Source organism: Trichoderma harzianum, assembly GCF_003025095.1.
Source record: "Trichoderma harzianum CBS 226.95 unplaced genomic scaffold M431scaffold_17, whole genome shotgun sequence".
NCBI lineage: Eukaryota > Fungi > Ascomycota > Sordariomycetes > Hypocreales > Hypocreaceae > Trichoderma > Trichoderma harzianum.
In genome coordinates, this window is record NW_020209265.1 from 219,952 (window position 1) to 238,607 (window position 18,656).

At 45.9% G+C, this 18,656-nt stretch overlaps 9 protein-coding genes across 9 annotated transcripts; 5 read left to right on the forward strand and 4 right to left on the reverse strand.

Moving 5' to 3' along the window:
• The first annotated feature begins 119 nt into the window (after positions 1-119).
• On the forward strand, positions 120-1,627 carry M431DRAFT_271249 (hypothetical protein). The gene is made up of 2 exons (XM_024913951.1): positions 120-155; positions 210-1,627. The coding sequence occupies exon 2, from the start codon at positions 235-237 to the stop codon at positions 1,585-1,587; it is 1,353 nt and encodes a 450-aa protein (XP_024769286.1). The 5' UTR covers positions 120-155; positions 210-234; the 3' UTR covers positions 1,588-1,627.
• A 39-nt stretch (positions 1,628-1,666) lies between these two features.
• Positions 1,667-2,930, reverse strand: M431DRAFT_500082 (hypothetical protein; the record flags this gene model as incomplete). Its single annotated transcript, XM_024917884.1, has 2 exons — positions 1,667-2,595; positions 2,666-2,930. The coding sequence occupies 2 exons, from the start codon at positions 2,928-2,930 to the stop codon at positions 1,667-1,669; spliced, it is 1,194 nt and encodes a 397-aa protein (XP_024769287.1).
• Positions 2,931-4,131: 1,201 nt separating this feature from the next.
• Positions 4,132-6,898, forward strand: M431DRAFT_486610 (hypothetical protein; the record flags this gene model as incomplete). Its single annotated transcript, XM_024916403.1, has 3 exons — positions 4,132-4,187; positions 4,241-4,872; positions 4,932-6,898. The coding sequence occupies 3 exons, from the start codon at positions 4,132-4,134 to the stop codon at positions 6,896-6,898; spliced, it is 2,655 nt and encodes an 884-aa protein (XP_024769288.1).
• A 683-nt stretch (positions 6,899-7,581) lies between these two features.
• Positions 7,582-8,762, forward strand: M431DRAFT_512764 (hypothetical protein). The gene has a single exon (XM_024919902.1). It carries the CDS (start codon positions 7,897-7,899, stop codon positions 8,587-8,589), a length of 693 nt encoding a protein of 230 aa, XP_024769289.1. The 5' UTR covers positions 7,582-7,896; the 3' UTR covers positions 8,590-8,762.
• A 67-nt stretch (positions 8,763-8,829) lies between these two features.
• Positions 8,830-9,803, reverse strand: M431DRAFT_97359 (hypothetical protein; the record flags this gene model as incomplete). Its single annotated transcript, XM_024924926.1, has 3 exons — positions 8,830-9,000; positions 9,065-9,362; positions 9,430-9,803. The coding sequence occupies 3 exons, from the start codon at positions 9,801-9,803 to the stop codon at positions 8,830-8,832; spliced, it is 843 nt and encodes a 280-aa protein (XP_024769290.1).
• A 707-nt stretch (positions 9,804-10,510) lies between these two features.
• On the reverse strand, positions 10,511-12,012 carry M431DRAFT_486612 (hypothetical protein; the record flags this gene model as incomplete). Its single annotated transcript, XM_024916404.1, has 3 exons — positions 10,511-11,070; positions 11,131-11,724; positions 11,958-12,012. 3 exons carry the CDS (start codon positions 12,010-12,012, stop codon positions 10,511-10,513), a joined length of 1,209 nt encoding a protein of 402 aa, XP_024769291.1.
• A 662-nt stretch (positions 12,013-12,674) lies between these two features.
• Positions 12,675-12,977, forward strand: M431DRAFT_486613 (hypothetical protein; the record flags this gene model as incomplete). The annotated part of the gene is made up of 1 exon (XM_024916405.1): positions 12,675-12,977. The coding sequence occupies one exon, from the start codon at positions 12,675-12,677 to the stop codon at positions 12,975-12,977; it is 303 nt and encodes a 100-aa protein (XP_024769292.1).
• A 1,581-nt stretch (positions 12,978-14,558) lies between these two features.
• On the forward strand, positions 14,559-16,296 carry M431DRAFT_486614 (hypothetical protein; the record flags this gene model as incomplete). Its single annotated transcript, XM_024916406.1, has 11 exons — positions 14,559-14,604; positions 14,664-14,814; positions 14,873-14,896; positions 14,960-15,014; positions 15,069-15,127; positions 15,185-15,350; positions 15,415-15,481; positions 15,541-15,622; positions 15,674-15,908; positions 15,971-16,097; positions 16,166-16,296. 11 exons carry the CDS (start codon positions 14,559-14,561, stop codon positions 16,294-16,296), a joined length of 1,143 nt encoding a protein of 380 aa, XP_024769293.1.
• A 222-nt stretch (positions 16,297-16,518) lies between these two features.
• Positions 16,519-18,423, reverse strand: M431DRAFT_125958 (hypothetical protein; the record flags this gene model as incomplete). Its single annotated transcript, XM_024912262.1, has 3 exons — positions 16,519-16,661; positions 16,747-17,695; positions 17,770-18,423. 3 exons carry the CDS (start codon positions 18,421-18,423, stop codon positions 16,558-16,560), a joined length of 1,707 nt encoding a protein of 568 aa, XP_024769294.1. The 3' UTR covers positions 16,519-16,557.
• Between the last annotated feature and the right edge of the window lie 233 nt (positions 18,424-18,656).

Genomic DNA, 18,656 nt, shown 5'->3' on the forward strand with positions numbered 1-18,656 from the left:
GCGAGTTCTAATATCCATCGCCTGGGAGAGACTTGGCTCTGCACCGGGAGTGGACACATCGACATATATATAACCTTCCTCGCCCACGTGTCGCTACGATCGTTATAACACTATCCAATCGACAGTTTCTTTACAAAAAGAACCGAAACAAAGAGGTAAGTAAGTCACACATTTCGTTCTTGAACAACTCTTTGACTCATTTCTCATAGTTTCATCAACCTCTCTACCAATAACATGGATCCTAACGAGACTAAACTAAGATTGAACGGCTCATCCAACGGTGCACCAAACACGAAGATCGCAGCAGGTGTTGCCGAATTCTTTAGTGCCCACCCCAATATCCGCTTTGTTCGTTTTCAGTGGCAAGATCTTTCTGGTCTCTTACGAGGTCGCATTATTCCTCTTGAGCATGCACTCGCGATAGCAGCAGGAGAGCGGACGTTACGCGTAGGGCCAGTGGCATTTCAGGGTGTTGTAGACAACAGTCTACTGCCGAGCACAGATTTCAAGGGCAACGATGTTCTTGTGACTGACTGGACATCGCTACGGACACGGCAACGACTGGATCCCTTGTATGCCAGCGTCATGTGTAAGGTTGTCCAGCACCTCCCCTACTTGACTCAGCCAAATTGGAATCTCTGTCCACGACGGGCTTTGGAGACGGTTATGGAAAAGGCAAAACACACACTCCACGTCGACTTCCTCGTCGGGCTTGAGGTCGAGTTCGAAGTCATGAAGGCCACAGACGAAGGAGGGTATGTTCCATACGCCAAAAGCTTGGGCAACTGTGTGGTATCGTCGTATCGTGACCCTTGTTTCGCGTTTATAGAGGAAGCTGTTGTGGCATTGATGGATGCTGGAGTCAAAATCGACGCATTCCAGAGCGAGGGCAATCGGGGACAGTACGAAATCGCTCTGGGGCCGCTCCCTCCGGTGCAAGCTGTTGATCAGTTACTCCTGGTCCAGGATACCCTCAAACACATATTTGCCCGCCACGGACTGGTAGCCACCATGTCACCACGCCCATTGCCATCACGACGGCAATCGTCGGGACAGCATGCTCATATCAGCATCAATCCGCCACAAGATGAGGAATCATTCTTGGCTGGTATGTTGCAGAGGCTTCCTCAGCTCTGTGCCTTCGGTCTTCCTTACGAGATATCGTATGAGCGCGTGAAGCCCGTATTTGCTGGCAACATGGTGTCATGGGGCACCGAAGACCGCACGGTACCCATCCGGAAGGTCAAGGCCGGCCACTGGGAATTTCGTTCCCTTGATGCCACGGCCAATATGTATCTTGCTTTAGCAGCAATACTGAGCGCTGGTATACTTGGATGCGTTACAAAGGAGCCTCTGGTCCTAAGAGACAGCGGGATCGAGCTTCACTCAGACAATAAATACGGTGAAATGTTGCCTCAAAGCATTGACGAAGCACTTAATCAGCTGGAGACGACGTTTGAAGAGCTTGAAAACATGATGGAAAGCAGAATCATCCGACACTATCTCCAGGTGAAGAGATATGAAGCATCATTGGTTCAGAACATGGGGACACAAGCAGCTCGGGATCTTCTGATTGAGCTTTTCTAGATGCGTTATTAGGCATACGTAGGAACATACAGCAGGTTATAGATTCAATTCAGTTGCTGCATCCATCTTTCTCACCTCATCATAAGCGTGTCCCCTTGACAAACTCATCGATAACTTTGACTACTTCCGTACTACCATCTCGCTCAGCAATGAACCTAGCCGTCTGCCCCAAACCATCTTGGGCATCCACATTGGCTCCCCTTGACAAGAGATATCTCACGGCCTCAGCATTCTTCATGGCGGTGGCTGCATGAAGCGCAGTCTTTCGTCGGGAAAGAGGTCTCTGGCTGTGCGCATACCATCGTTCAGCAGTCTCCCGTGGATCTCCTGAATAAGGCACCTCCTCGTCCGATTCCGTGACTCTTCTGTAATTCACATCTAGTCCCTGATCTAGAAGCCACCCCAGCATCGTCAGTCCCCCAGTGTTGTTGCCTTCCGCGTTCACAATCAACAGATCGTCTTTGAGTCGCTCTGCTTCTGGCACCTTGTATAACTTCCATAGATGCTGAAGTACCTGCGGAGTACCAGATTGAATGGCAAACTCAAGAGAGGTCTTTTGAAACCAATCTTCGGAGACGAGGAAATTCGGGTCTACTTTGACAATGGAGTCTAACAGATCGATGCTTTCTTCCGAGTTCTCCCCACGTGCAGCATCGAAAAGCAACATTTTATCTACCGGGGTCCATTTGTTCCTAAGAGCTGCAGCCCAAACACGGAGTGGCATCTTTTCTCGCTCCTCGTCTGGGTAATAAAACAACTTGACGTGTCCTCCCAAAAGCCAATTTTCGGGCGGTGGAGGAGAATTCAAGGGCTTTTCATCTGCGATCTTTATGGCTAGACCAGGATTGCCGGTATTCAATGCAGTGAAGAACATGGCTTGGCGGAATAGAGGCAGAGTCAAGAGGCGATCGGCATCTGCTGCACTCACGGTAGGGCTGCCTGATCGGGGTGAAGCCATGTCCGCTTGTCCAGATGCGCAAGCCGAAAAGAAAGGCTCCAATTTCTCACCTATTTGGCTCACATGTCGCAAGTTAATCCATGCGCTCTAATAAAGACGAAGCTTCAGAAAGTCCCTTACCAGGAAAAGAAGCAATCAGAGGATCCGTTTCACAGATTTTAATTGCACTTGCCATGGGACCAAATCGCTTCCCATGCCACATGAGCGGGCGTACAAAGTCGCTAGCCAAACCTTCATCAGGCAAATGATGAACTCGCTGCTCTGCCGGCCCGAAGTGCGCCAAGCATCGTTTGAAGAATTCGCCCAGTTGTATTTTCTCGGCGAACAATTCCGAGACGGCATTCACGTAGCACCCCGGTGTCTGATCGCGCATTATGCTCACCATGGTTATGGTCTCTGTTGGGGGTTGTGGTAATTGCGATGATTGTGGTGATAGCAGTATATATAAGAGACAAAAGAAAATCGCGGATAGGTATATTAGCATTTAGGCGGGAAACAGAGTTGCCAGATTGCAGCAGAGGAGTGTCTACTTAATGAATTGCTGGTCGGTCATATATGCACTCTCGAGAATCCTTCAAGAATCCTACAACATCGGAACAGGTGTGCGATAATCCGATGGCGATCTCAGAGCCTTGGGGGCCGCCTTGCTCCACACACACTTGCGGAGACGGAATCCTATTATGTATAAGTGGTTGTTGGTTGTGATGCAGATTTTTATTGAATGGTTGTTGGACAAGTTACACCAACTAGATTGAGATACCATTAGAGTCGCTTACTGCTTATTACGCTTAAACGTTAACTTCTTAGCAACTCTGGATGCATGATTCACCATTTCCAAAAAAAAATCACAGCACATTCGGGCACGTTTCATGAAAACACCACTATACCGCTATGACAGCCGTATGTCTTAATTATTCTCTACCTTTCTTCCTAAGTTCGAGGCTGGGAAAGGTTGATTCATCTATTGTTCAGTTATACCCGACGCCATACACGATCCTAATAGGGTACCTAGGTAGGTAGGGAAATCTTCCAGAATGTTGCTTCATTCCAAACAAATGCTAGTTAACACGCATATTCAACGAGTAGCTCAATACCATCCACACTATAGACCTAGGCAACTAGGCAAAACTATCGGTGGTTTTGCTACTTCAATGTATTAAGATAGGCCTCAAGGCAGAAGAAAGCTGCAACCTAGATACACAGCCTCATTCTAAGCACTCTACACAGAATGGCAAGTTATACAGGTGATTACCTACCCACGACGAGATTCGGACATCGCATATACTTTCTACAATGCTTAAATCTATTATAAGAATAACTGATCCGATATTTAGCTTTGTTATAAAATCAATGGTTCGATGAGCATGTCCGAGATGTCTTCTGTCTCATGCATTGAGACTCAGGACGCTAAATCTCAAGTGCCAGGGGTGAGATGGAAGCGGGGCGAGGCAGAGCAGCAGTCAGCCCAAATGGTCCTACACTGATTCGATCGTAAATGATAAAACCAGGCAACATCATCTGCTACAGTTGGCCATTCAGTAAAGTACTCTCATCTCAATTCAATATGCTACGATTTGGTCTTCAACATGGCGCTCGCCGGCTTCTCACAACCTCTGCAACCCGGTCGAAACAAGTTGATCTGGTATGCCCAATCTGTTTCGACTTTGGCTTTACGCAAACTGCGTTTCGTGGTAGCGTAGAAGATGACGCTCCAGAAAGTGTCAAATCTAGGCCACCCAGTCCCAAAAGCGAGCACAGTGATAGTGGCAACGCCAAAGCTATACCAGGGAGCCCCCCCAAGCCGACAACTCCAGAAGCACCTCGGAATAGCCCGACGAGGAGTAAAATACGCTCTTCAATGAATTTGCTTACCAACTCCGAGACTATGAAACATAAACATGAGAATAAAATCGAGGCAATTTATACGATGCCGATTGATAACGACATAGTCGATGCTAGGGTATATGACCTTCTTGAGGGCCAAGAGCCGAATTTCAAGGAAGGTGGACACGAAGAGGCACAATCCTTTGTTAAGGCGGAGCTCATCAAGAACAAATCTATTCCGTTCAAATATTGGCTTGAGCAGCCTTGTCCTTCACATCGCAATACGGGAGACCAGGTTGCACCTTGTGTGACCTTGAGGCGTGGCCTCCATGACTACATGATGGAAACTAGTCCGGGATATGCGCAGCGGCAGGAGTTAATGCGCGAATTGGGATTCGTTACTACAGGAGGAAGTTCGGCTTCTCAGTGTCTTCGAATTGGTCACTTGGGTGCTGGCGAGCTTCCAGCGCACGCTTGGGGTGTAGAGAGCTTTCTCAAAACAGGTATGAACCTGGAAATGATGAATATTTCAACGCCCGATAGCTTACAAGTATGTTCGCAGAGATCCCGTCACCGTGGAGACAGCCTTGGTTTCCAGACCGTGGATTAACAGTATTTGAGCGGACAGTGCCATCTGGGAATACTGCATCTGAGGAAGCTTTTCAAAAGGCTACAAATTGGTTCCGTGAATGCAACGACACCCATGAAGATTGCTCGGCTGGAGAGATCTCAGAGATGCCTGACCGAGTTCTCGACATCGCTGCTAAAGACACTGCTTCCGGCGTCAAGTTGGTTCAAACGAATGGTAGAAAGGCCAGATACGCTTGTTTAAGCCATCGGTGGGGGAAGGAAACATCTCAAGCCACGAAGCAAAATGTTGAATCACTCTGCAACGAAGTGCCGTGGGACTACCTCTCGCCTACTTATCAAGACTCGATAACATTTCTGCGAAAATTCTCAAAATGGCACCAAGACCAGTACGGGGAAGAGATACGCTATATATGGATCGACAGCTTGTGCATTATACAAGACTCCAAGAGCGACTGGAAGAAACATTCTCTCAAAATGAGCGACATATATTCCAACTCCTCCATCACCCTAGTAGAGAGTCATGGACTTCACACTGAGAAAAGATTGTTCCAAGACTCTACTGCTAGGCGGGGTTCAAAATCTGTATCCATTCAAGACGCAGAAGGCAATCATCATGAGTTGCACTATCGACACACCATCTACCATCCCACATTCATGGTCAAGGATGATGATATTCCAGTTTGGAAAAGAGCATGGGTGTTTCAAGAGCGACTTTTGTCGCGCCGCCTTCTCATTTTTGGGCCCGATGAGCTTTCATGGCAATGCGCAAGTCACCACAAGTGCGAATGTGGTCTCGAGCAACTCGAAACACAAAGTGATAAACTCATGAAAGAATGGGAGGATAACATTCACATTCCACTGCATTCGGCAAGTAGCAGAAGAGATATGCAGCGCACGCTCGGCAACAATCCCTCCCACAAGCAACTTCGAAAAGCCTGGAGACTCGTTGTTGAGGAATATTCGCGGCTTGACTACACGTACCGCAGCGATACTCTGTTCGCCATAGCAGGTCTTGCAAAGAACTTTAATGCAAGATTGGGCGGTAAAAAGTACTTCGCTGGCATCTGGTACGACGAATATGATGAGCTGCAAGGAGGTGAAGAGGGTGCAGACTGGGAGCCTCAAGCAGAAACAGCCTTGGACCTGTTATGGAGGCTCGCATATTTTAAAGATGCAGAGCGAGAGGATCTTCCCGAACCCGCGGTTCCTATATCATGGAGCTGGGCATATCCGGAATGCGAAGTCATCTACCCGTTTCATGACGATGAGGTGATCAATCAGTATACTCTGGTGGCATCAATAGGAGGCGCTATGAATGTTCCCAAACTGCCTGACGATCACGATGAGCCGCGAGATTGGGTGATGGATGACATGTACACAGAGGTGCCTCCCTCTGCAATTATTCTCGCCGGTCCTCTCTGGAAGACGGAGGTTACTGCCGCGCCGCATCTATTTACGATTAAAGATACTGAGTATCCGGAGTACACTTACTTCTTGGGGGCCATGTCGGCCGAGATTCTTCAAGAAAGCGCCGTCGGAAGACAGATTCGCCAAACAAGACTTATTATCACACCCCCCAAAAATGAGGGTGAGAGCAATGAATCTGCAGTCAACAAGATGCCGCAACTTGTCTTTTACCCAGACAGCACGAAAACCGTCATTACTGAATCGCTCTACTGTCTGCCGATGGCCAGTTTTAAGCGCCTGCCTATCAAAGCCACTGTAAACGAGAAGGTCGTATTTGCCGCCTTGGTACTGGAGCCAGTGGGGCACAAGGCAAATACCGAGGGCTACGATCCGGATTTATCGCATAGAGATCCTTCGGAATTGGTCTTTCGGAGAGTTGGATTGGCCTATATGACGGATGGAGGCTGGGCCGAAGAGCATGATAAGATGTTAGAAAAGATGCCCGCCAACATCGTGTACATAGTTCAGTGATGGCCTGTGAAAATTTGATGGATTGTGGAGTCAATTGGATTATAGAGGAGGTCGTTATAGATCACCCGACAGCTACTGAGAAAATATGTTAAGAGAATATTGGTATACCTGATCACCATCGTTTCGTTTCATCCCGAGGCTGATAAAGTTCAGCTGCAGCTTCAAGATTGTCACGCATGGATTTCGATGTAACTGAATATGCCCCTAATTTTACCTCTGGAAAAACTAGGAATATCCAGTATATCTACGGAGTATGACACGCCCTAAAATGGATCGCTTCGCACAATTAAGCGCTCGTCATGGATATAGGATAGACTGAATTAATCCCATAATTCCAGATACACCAGAAAGTTTACTGCCAACAGAGGTGATATGAAACAAGATATGCTTGACGGGCCAACACTATGTTGTAGTGTTGTAGTTAGCCTCGTAAATGGGGGCGTCATCATCCCACATTGCTGAAGAATGAGGCTGTGAATTAAGCGCTTACCGGCCTGCCCATTTTATACGCGCCTCGCCTGCATAAGCGGAAACTACACACCAAATCTGTATTGGCTCTGGTTACTATTTGCGTTAAGCGCGCTGCCGACGACGTGGAATTGAGTGCTTGAATGTAATCAGATGTATATATATAAGACAATCAATAACCTCAAGTTTTTGGGACAAGACGACTGTACAATAATACAAACTCGACTTATTAATTCTGCTACTCAAGTGCGCTCTCACATTAATTTATTACGCCGCAATTGTTTGCTATTGTTTATTACATCATCATGGCATCCCGAGAAAGCTTCACCATTGGATGGGTTTGTGCTCTCCAAGAGGAATATGAGGCCGCATGCGCCATGCTAGACGAAGAGATCGAAGGCCCTCCATACCAAGAGCCAGGCGATAACAACACGTACTGCTTCGGTCGTATCGGCGGGTACCGTATTGTTATTGGATCCCTTCCATCAGGTCGCTACGGCGTCACAGCGGCTGCTCGTGTTATGGTCGACATGACACGCACCTTTTACAAGCTACGGCTTGTCTTAATGGTTGGCATAGCAGGGGGCGCCCCTACTTCAGAACAGGACATCCGTCTCGGCGATGTTGTCGTTAGTGTGCCTTATAAGAACATTGGGGGAGTTGTTCAGTTCGATATGGGGAAACGAATCGATGGCACATTTCAGCGAACAGGCCATCTAAATTCTCCTCCAGCCCAAGCACTCAACATTCTTCCAGAAATTAAGCGCAGACATCAATTTCCTGACCAATATGGAGGCGTGGATGAACATCTGAAGAGATTCGACAACGACACTCGCTTCCACCGACCCAGCATAGATCGGTTGTTCCGCTCCGATAGCAAACACCAAGGCGGAAAGTCTTGTGAAGGATGTGACTCAAGTGAGCTCGTTGCGCGTCCGCCTCGTACATCGCCCAGAGCCATTGATGTCTTTTACGGCACAATCGCATCTTCCAACACGCTCATGAAAGACGCTAGAGCTAGAGACTCTTACGCTCATGATCCGGAGCTGGGAGTACTTTGCTTCGAGATGGAAGCCGCGGGCCTTATGAATGACTCACCGTGCCTTGTGATCCGCGGCATTTGCGACTATTGCGACTTGCACAAGAATGATGAGTGGCATTATTATGCAGCAGCAACTGCGGCAGCATATGCTCGAGAGCTCCTTTCTGTAATTGAGCTTTGAGGCATGTAGCGCTATTGCAATGTTGGGTAATTGGACAGATTTATTGCGTCGGACAGAGATATTGTTTCACAATATTGTGTATTTATAGAGATGGGATTGTACAGTATCGTTTGTCACCAAACACATTTATGTAGTGTATAATAGACAGGCAGGTAACAACTGCAACTTGGAGCATACTTCTCAGTAAACTATTTGTGACTTAATGCCCCAAATCTTCAAAGACAATTCATTCTACGATCATTATCTCCTCAGCGGTGGCAAATCTTGGCCCTGCACCATCTTTAACGCTGGGTTATACAAAAGATGCTCTAAAAAGCCATTTCCAAGATTGTTAATGACCCCTCGTATGTTGACCATCTTAATAATTTCGGTACCGTGTAAAGAATATTCTGCATAATTTCCAGCCATTAACTGTTAATGATCAGTTCATAGACCGCATATCAGTAAAATAAGCATGGAAGTTAAATAAACGCACCTCCTCAGCGGCCAAGACTAGAGCCAATGCGATAGTCTGATCACCGATCTCTGTGTTGGATATCGCAGCGCGAATCATTTTAACACACTCATTTTTATACCTGAGAAGTAATGTCGCGTGAAATTCGTTTTGTGTCTGAAAAGATACGAGGCTGCGACATGCCGTCATGAGAAGACCGGCAAGGAGACCATCGTCCACAAGTGACCATGGGACCCAACACGAATTAACCGGCTGTCTAAATGGCTCTCCGCGGCTACTACAAGTACCACAATTTACATAGCCATTATCGACACTGCATCTGGCGTCTTAAAGACATTAGTATGAGCTTCATCACAGTTTTTTGTATAGGAATAGTTATAAGTGACTTGCAGTGATCCATCAGCTCATTTTCCACATGTGAGGTTGTTCTAGCATGATGTTGGAAAGGGTCTCTCCGATAACGTGAAAGCGAGCTTTGCGGTTCAGGATTGCTGATTGTTTGAGGTCTGATCTGGGTTTTTGTTCCAGTCCCCCCTTCTGATGTATGGTGCTTGTGTTTCTTGGACAGAACAGTGGGTTGATATTGCCGGACCTCCAGGTGGCCCCGACGTCTTTCCCGCTGGCGATAATGACCCTCTTTCGCCGCATGTGAGCGAATGAGTTTGGCATTGGAAGATTTGTATGCATCGTTCGGATCCGTATTCACAATCCACATTCTAGGTTGCCATGATCTGCCTTGTGACTGGGCTTGTCGCCTCATGTCACTGTATTCAGGGCTCTGCATGTTTCCGCAAGGTAAGCTCATGAGTTGATTGGGGCAACTCCCGGCTCGTCCAGCTCATCTCCGCCCAAACCAGCATATATTCCATCTTTGTAGCAGGATACCGATTCTCATTTTATTACAATCAGCATACTGCTCCGGAACCGGCGGCTCTTCCATTTGCTTTGCTTGGCCTAGATTGTAAAAATGGAACCTGGTCGCCAACGACATGCGTATAATATCAATTACAAACGCTGGGCTGAACTACGCTCTAAAGAGGCATTGCTGCGGCAGATGGGCTGGTGGGGGCTTCAAACTAGGAAATTGGCCATTTCCTAAAAGGTAGAAGCGTTTGTTGTGGACGGCGCCACCAGCGTGGTGCAAGACGATGAAGTCAGCACTTCGTTGATCGAGTCACCTCATTGTTAGAAGCTGAGAGTCATCTAGTTTATAAATAAGTTCACCGCTGGAGCGATCTTATTTGTGCTGATAGTAAATAGAGTAAACCTGTAATTAGTAATTATTCTTCCGATTGAGCGAAGTGTCATGAAATTTTGATGAGAGACCCTTCACTCTACATTATCACGGGCTCTAGATGCATAAGGAGCATTTTTTTCAGCAATGGCAGCTTATTAAAATGTCCTAGTTATTCTTGACCACGGGTAACTACCCGTATTAGCCCGTTGTACTTGCGTTGCTGTTCTTTGCTATACAACAATATTCTTTGGCTTTCCGGCACACCAATCTTCAACATTTTCCTTGTACGCCCCTAAGTAGCCATCTATTGTTGCCCTTGCATACCATGCAACATGGGGCGTAACCAACAAGTTCAACTCTTCCGCTTCATCTTGACTCAGCTTGAGAATGGGGCTATCGCCTTCCTTCCAGTGATCGCCAGCACCAGAGGGCTCTTTTAAGAAGACATCCGTTGCGCACCCATCGATCACACCTCCTCTTAAAGCCTGAAGAAGTGCCGGTTCATCGATAATACCTCCGCGTGAGACATTTATCATGATGGTCTTTTGAGACATCATTTGGAACTCATCATGAGATATGAGATTAAGCGTCTCTGGGTTGCGGGGCAGACATAGGACAAGCACTGTTGATCGACGTAGAACCTCCGCAAACGGTGTCCGAGTATCATGAACTTGTGTGCTCATCGTATCTCGTGTAGAAGCGGTTGGAACAGAGCCCGAAACTGCGCTCTTCCGAGAAGCAATGAGAACAGTCATCCCGAGACCACGGCAAAGCTGAGCAACACGCTGACCTATATTTTGACAAGATGTTAGCCATCGCTCATTTTATACTCAATATGCCAAGTTCTTACCTATTGCTCCATAGCCGATAATGCCGACGGTTTCTTCTTTACACGATAGCGGTAATTTGTTGTCCCTGGAGTTCAATCGGTCGGTGATTGTACCCCTTCTCACCCACTCATCTGTTCCCAAGATGACTTTTTGCATCAACAAAAGACGTCGGCGACAAGCAAAGTACATCGCCAGGACATGATTTGCAACGCTATCACCATTCGCATCTGGCGCATTAAGAACCCTGATTCCCCTCTTTTTACACTCTTGTTTATCGATGCTGTCAGTCCCGGATGCCAAAGCCGCGATCAAACGAAGGTTTGGAGTTTTAGCTGCTGAGAGAGTTGAAGCATCAAGGCGTGTGAGTGTCAGAGCAATTATAGTTGCATCCTTCACAGCCTCCTGAATATCATCGTTTGAAGTAAGTTGTGTCTCGCAGACTTTCAACTCGTAGGTATGTGGGGGTGGAAGGTTGAGTAGATTCGGGGGGATAGGAACGTGCCATGCATCCAGAGCGACAATTTTGTGATGCATTTTGCGAATTGAACCAAAACGACGGAGAAACATTGAGTTGTTGTATACAATGGCAGCACAAGTAAAGATAGATTTGCTGGCTGTAATTTATTAATTTATTATTGTTAGACTGATACGCCCTTAGCGACATAAGGAGTGGATCAAATCATCAAAGGGCTCTTACTTTGCCATGTTCGGCTTGGTCGGCTGCAAGATCTCACAGCCTGCGTCAGTTGGAGCGGGAGTTCAAGATAACAACCGAGTTCGCTCAGACTTCGGTCCAATAGCCATTCTTTATTCCCGCCATAAAGACGTCAGTGGTATAAATCCTCACTTTGTAGATAATCCTCCCCACTAAACCCCACATATACCCATTTAGGAATATGCATGTTTTCTCATTTGAGGAGATGAGTTGCTCGATGAGACTCACCTTTTGTTACCTATCACGAAGTTGGTACTGCCACCTAGAACTATAGTCTCTTGTCAAAGCTCTTCTCTCCAAGTTCTCAATAGATCCTTGGTTTTATTTCTCGGCCAACCAGCATGGTGCGGATCAGCACTTCATAACTCAACTCGGCAGCTAATAAGAGCAGAAAGGAGAGGTCATCAGGAGGCCCTGTCCCGATTCTTGGTCTTATAGCCAAAATTTTATGTGAGGCATAATATTACCTATAGTTTTATATAAATGATATTCATAACGAATTATAATACCAAGGTTTCTCGAAATTCCTTGAGTCTAGAGTTTCAGTTGGATAGAAGGCCAAACGCGAACTACGACATCAATCGGTCGAGATACGAAAAAAAGGCATCACGATCGCACTATATAATCAGATGAGTTAATGATAATTCGTAATCATCAGTTCTAGATAAAAAGTTTTAATCTTCTTCATGTTGCGGTGGTTAATGCTTGGAGCTGTGATACCAAGTAGATTCGAGACCAAACAAACACTGGAGCGAGATTCACATTATGAATATAAAAGGAATAGAAAACTGTCAACTTTTGTGAATGTCGGAATATGCAAGAATAAATCACGATTTATCTAAGCATAACATGTCTTCCGGAAAGCTCATCGTCGTTGTTGGCGCCGCTGGCAACCAGTGCGGTTCTGTGGTATCTACGTTTTTATCAGAGCCCTGCTGGCGTGTTCGTACCCTCACCTACAATGCATCAAGTACCAAAGCTCTAGATTCAGCCTCCAGTGGAGTTGAAGTCATCTGTGCGAATATAGACGATCCGTCAACTCTTACACCAGCTTTTGATAGAGCAGAATTGGGAAAAGGTCCTGAGCTTAGGGATACAGAGGTTACTACCTGTCCTATGGCTTGCAATGGTACAACAGACCAACACAAATAAAAAAGGATTGTACCTTCGAACGAAGAGACGATCGAAAAACTGATCAAAGCAGGAGGGCCACCTCAACTCAGCTGCTCAACCATGAGCCACCAGGGTAGGATCACAACTGTTAGAGTAAGGCTTCAAAGACGATTGGAAATATAATTTACTTCATCACACTCTTTCAGACTGCCTAAATAGCCAGTCGTCGACAAAGAATGAAGACGGAGTTTAGGCCACATTCTGTATGCCAAAAGTGCACAGCTGCCAGCAACCAGATCTGTGGCCATTGAGCTAAAAAGGGTGTTGAAAGACACTGAGCCCATAGAGACTGCATTCAACAGCTGAGGCTGCTTAAAATAGTACCGTGTGCTAGGTAGTTTATTTTAGCTACAACAGCAGCGAATTTCGCTTCAATCCGTGGAACGGATTATCATCGAATGCACGTACTCTATATCTATATTGAATTGCGAAACCAACTTCAAGCATTGGTTAGCTCTTAGGCTGAAAGCTTCTGTGTGAGGAGAAAACTTTCCAAGACCAGCGCTATAACCAATAGTAGACACAAGGAGTAAGAGCTAATTTTTAAAAGATATGATAAGTCACATAGGTACCATGGCGGAAGAAACTGAGCGATATTATATTCAACTTATACGAGATCAAAGTGGGACATATGACAGAATAACGCATAGGACAGAATTGTATATGGACTGATGGTGCGGCATCCTGTAATGTGAAACGTTGGCTAAGCATGATTACTTTTTCACCATTTGTACTGAGCATAGACAGCAGTGAAGAAAGATGTCAACTTCGATAATATGAGCGAGTTGAGTTTCTAATCCCCCGAAATAATGCGGATTTGCAAGACTGCGGATACTCACATGGCCATTGATACACGGGGGTTAAATTTTAGCGGTGACTGTTACTCAAATCTCTCTACAATAGACTGAATCGAAAACCCCGTTGAACTCCGATACTATGCGCTAATTCGGTTCCAGCATTTGATAGCTTTAGTAGGGTTAATCAAGAGTTGCAGAAGCACTGACTATTGGTCAATCCATTGCCAAGCTGACATGTTACCAACCCCACGCTGCAACGGTGGATATTCCGAGAGTAAAGCTCTTGTCCACAGAAGTTCCTAACTGCGAAACCACAAGCAGTATCATCCTTTCTTTTCATCTGGAATTCTCAGCATATTTAGGCAAGACATCTCTGCAGCTGAAGATCTCCCGTTAACTAGGCAAAGTTAATTTGTCCGCTGAGCTCGCGAACTCATGTCTTGGCGGACCTAAAGTATATTTACTTTTCCGGACTTTTCCACAGCAGAACGGATTAGTTGTCACTCACTAATGACAAGCTCATTCGTCTCTCTTGTGCCACAAAATGGATCCCTATATGCAATTCATCCCCGAGACAAATTTCCACCCTGGCAAGATCTGACGTTGCTGATGCGGGGTTGGCTCAACCTGTCAAAATCTTCGGCGGTTATAAAGGGTTGGAGATCTGCTAAATTCCATACCTTTTTCGCGTTTACCACCGATATTAAATACAAAAACTGTCATTGTGATTTCTCGTTGAAAGAAGACACAATTGTATAACAAAATGCCTATTCCAACTGAAGTCGTAGGCTCATTGCCTCGCCCAACCTGTAAGATATTCTGATAGTGTTTGAGCCCCGAGCAAAGTTTTGACTAACCAGAGAAATAGACCTACAGCAGGCTTTCGCCGAGTATGACGCTGGAAAAATTACCCACGATGCCCTTGTCGCAGCCCAGGACAAGGCCGCCAAAGACTCCGTGGAGAGAATGGAGGCTGCTGGAGAAACCTATGTAACGGACGGAGAGCAGCGTGCCAGCTCGTGAGTTGAAAAAGCGTCCATCTCATCGATTCGGAGAGTTACTGATGTGAGATTTTAGTTTCGCGACATATCCAATTGTGGAGTGAGTATTGGCGACAAATGAACTTGCTTGCAAAATAGTGTTTCTTACAAGACATGATTACAGGACTCTCAAGGGCGCAGGTCTGCCTAGCAACTTTGTCGCCGATGGTCAATTCTTTGTAGGGTTTCTTGAGAGCTGAACAGCAGAACATAGCTGATATCCGGCTCTGCAGGCTATTTTTGATGATGGCCATCACCGCCAGCTGCCACGTCTCGTCAAAGGACCTTTCAAGTGCGTTTGTCTTGCATGTTCAAGGCAATTGAAGCGCTGCTAATTATTATGAACCAGATACGCGACTTATGCGTGGCAGAACCTCAAACAGTCCAAACCCTATGCATCTCATCCAATGAAGCAGGCCGTCATTGCGCCGAGTATGATGTATCTTCTATATCCCCTCCAGAGCGAACTCGAAGGCTACACCCGCGAGGAGTTTATCAAAGACTTGGTTAATGAGGTAAGCTAGCAAAATATGGCCTTTCCATTTCGCATGATGCAAAATACTAAGGCACCAATTGTAGTGCGAAAAGGATATTCGAGGATGCTTTGAAACAGGTGCAAAAAGAGTCTCAATTGACTTCACAGAAGGTACAAACGCTCTTATTGCTCAATAGTGGCCAAACGACTGACATTATACTATCCATTAGGTCGCCTCGCTTTGAAGCACGACCCTAGGAATCCTTGGACAAACGCCGAGCTTCTCGAAACATTCGTCAAATTGATCAACCAGTATGTATAAATGAAAGAGAAAATGCAAAAGACTTTCTGACATATATACAGAGTCCTTGATCGCTTCACTCCCGAAGAGCGAGTCAACATTGGTCTACACACCTGCCCCGGTGGCGACTGCGACTCTGTGCACTCAATGGATGTCGATTACAGCAAGCTATTACCGTCACTTTTCCAGATCCATGCGGGCTACTTTTTGATCGAGCTCTCGTCTGAGAAGAACAAAGAGGCTGTGTATAAATCGATTGGGCAACATATTCGCAGGGATGCCAACGGTATCAAGCAGGTGAATTACTTATGCCTTTAAAAACACTAGTACAATGACCTGACGCTAATCTCTTCAACTAGGTTGCTTTCATTGGAGTCATCAACACTCTCAACCCTGCTATAGAAGACCCAGAGCAAATTGCCGAGCAGTTGATGCTTGCAAGCAAATATATTCCCGTCGACCAACTAGGAGCAACAGATGATTGCGGTGAGATTCATCTCTATCCATGAATAGGTTCTCGCTTACACTCGACTAATGTGGATTGATGTTAATAGGCTTCTCCCCGTTCTCTATCGACGACAAGCCTAGTCATGGTAGTCCAGATTTTGCCAGGGACATTGCATTCCAAAAGATCTCGAGTCGTGTTAAAGGCGCCAAGCTGGCCAGCGAGAGATTAGGCATATAACTGTAGGTCCAGGGGTGCATGATGAAATTAATGATATATAGGCCTCAACAGCCCCCTTGCTTTCGGCCCTTTTGCAATTTCAACAGTGCAAGTTTAGATTTCTCAAAAGATCTAGTATTGTGATTAAATTAAATTCTTGAAGAACATCCCAAATATCGTCTCCATACTGTTTGCATATTCCCTGTTCCCTATCGTGATTCTATCGGTCATCCACAGCTAGCACCATCTGTTTATGCATGAGTGACCCCTGACGTAAGACAGTCAAGATTCATCCGTTTGATGTTCCTGATCGCTTGGCTGTCTCGGTTTTCTGACGACAGCAAAAGCCTGAGAAATTCGGATTGAGAATGCCCTCTCAACCCCAACTAGAATTCAATAAATGATTGGTCAGCATCAAGTAAATGATGGAGTTTTGTGTATCGCATATTGAACACACAAAGAATAACTCACAGATGAGGAGGTAAACGTATTTCGAAACTACCGGCGCCCAAACTAACGCCGAAATCACCTGTCCAATTGGCCAGTCGTTCATCTCGTCGAAACTACCAACATCATCCCAAATTCCAAATAACATAAAGAAATTCGACCACATGTGGACGACAATGATAATCTCAAAAGCAAAAAGAAACGTGTCGGTCAAGAAACGGCCCAGTTGTATCACATATAGCAGCATCAAAGACTCTCTCCCAGAGACTTTTTCTGCATAATTCCTTAGCCATAGAGTTCCTGCAGCTTCTTTCCATATTTTCTTGGCCCAAAGAAGACATAATCCTGTGAAGCATATTTTCATAACAAATCTAGGCGTGAATTCGTATAGCGTTCCAATAAAGTAGGGACCGTCACAAAGGTCATCCAAACTAGCGAATCCGCCGCATTTCTCGTTATCGCCGTCCGCAGACATGCGGTAGATGGTGTCAATATCCATGTTTTCCAATATTGAAGCCGTAGAAGCCCCGTAGGACATGATAAAAACCGTAGTGCATAACGCAAATGAGTAAAGGGAATCCAGTTGCAACTGATGGAGCGTTACTTGGTTCAAGAGAAGAGTTAGAGCCGCAATGACAGTAAGGTGGTTCATGGTAGTGCGACTGCGTATTACACCGCTCCAGTCGTCTGTCCCAAAATCCTCAGTTGGTCGAATATTAGCGTAGATAAGGCCGATTTGTATGGCAAGGATGAAGAAGCACTGGGCTTCCTGAATTTCGATGACGAATACGCTCGTCGAGTGTTTAAGGCGCTTTGCCAAACGAGAGCGTTGAAAGGTGATTAAGGAGTAGATTTTCCCCCCATAGATTGTCAACCTCGCTAGCGAGTCAATGCTTCTTGCCATATGAAGGATGCGGATGCACGCCCAAGCATAGAAGACAAGCAAAATTAAGACGAAATATGAAGCAATCACCTGGGTGTTACGGTTAGTTATCTTGGACATACTTGTGAAACGTAGAATACACTTGTAAGACGAAGTTGACTCACACCGGGCCCAGCAAGATCATTATCATTTTGCGATTCACTTTTAAAGCGGCAAACTTGAGAAATATAGGTACCCCAACGGCGCAAGTCTGGAGAGTGGGATGAGTTGGCGAAAGTCGAGAAGTTTCTGATTGGTTCCTCTTTTAACCAGCTCTCACCCGCACAGTCATGAAACCTTTTCAAAACTCCAACAGCATCGAACTCGATTAGATTAGTGACTGCTAGATGATCCAAGGCCTTGGCTGTGTCGCCGACGTTATTCGTGTCATTGAAATGGTGAGGGTGTGGCTTGTTGATCGCCATGTTTGCCAGAGTCAAACAGTTCCACCGCGTCTGCCAGTCCTGAAAAAGTAACTTGACATCTCCACAGGCCGCTGTGCAGTTTACTTCACCAGTCCGGGAGTTTTTACAGCCACCTGCGTATAGATTGAGAATAGAAGGGTATGGCAAGATTTCAGAATCATCGTTGGAATTTACTGTCGTGCCTAGAATGAGGCGGTTCGTGGTCGGTAGTTTATTCAAGCCACTTTGCACGTATAAGAATTTATTACTTGTAGCATACCATTCCCAGACGCGGTCGCTATCGGTCTGAAAGGATTGATTAAGAAGAAATTTAGAATCTGGGAAAAATGTAACCAGTCCATCATATTGCTCCATTTTACAGAGTTACTAAAGAGGAGTTCTCTGGAAAAACATTCGTTGAAACCCAGGTGGAGGATGAACGATGCCATAAGCTGTAGAAGAAATGTTTATGGGAGCGAAATTTGACCGCCAGACACCATATGTATTTATAATGCATAGAAAAGGGGTCAAAGCGTACTGAGATAGAAGAAATCCGCTTCCGTGTCTCAGTTATCGATGATTTTATTGGATGTTTGTATGCTTGTCTC

Coding starts and splice junctions, on each gene's coding strand:
- M431DRAFT_512764 (XM_024919902.1), top strand. CDS start 7,897: ATGACACGCACCTTTTACAAGCTACGGCTTGTCTTAATGGTTGGCATA.
- M431DRAFT_271249 (XM_024913951.1), top strand. CDS start 235: ATGGATCCTAACGAGACTAAACTAAGATTGAACGGCTCATCCAACGGT.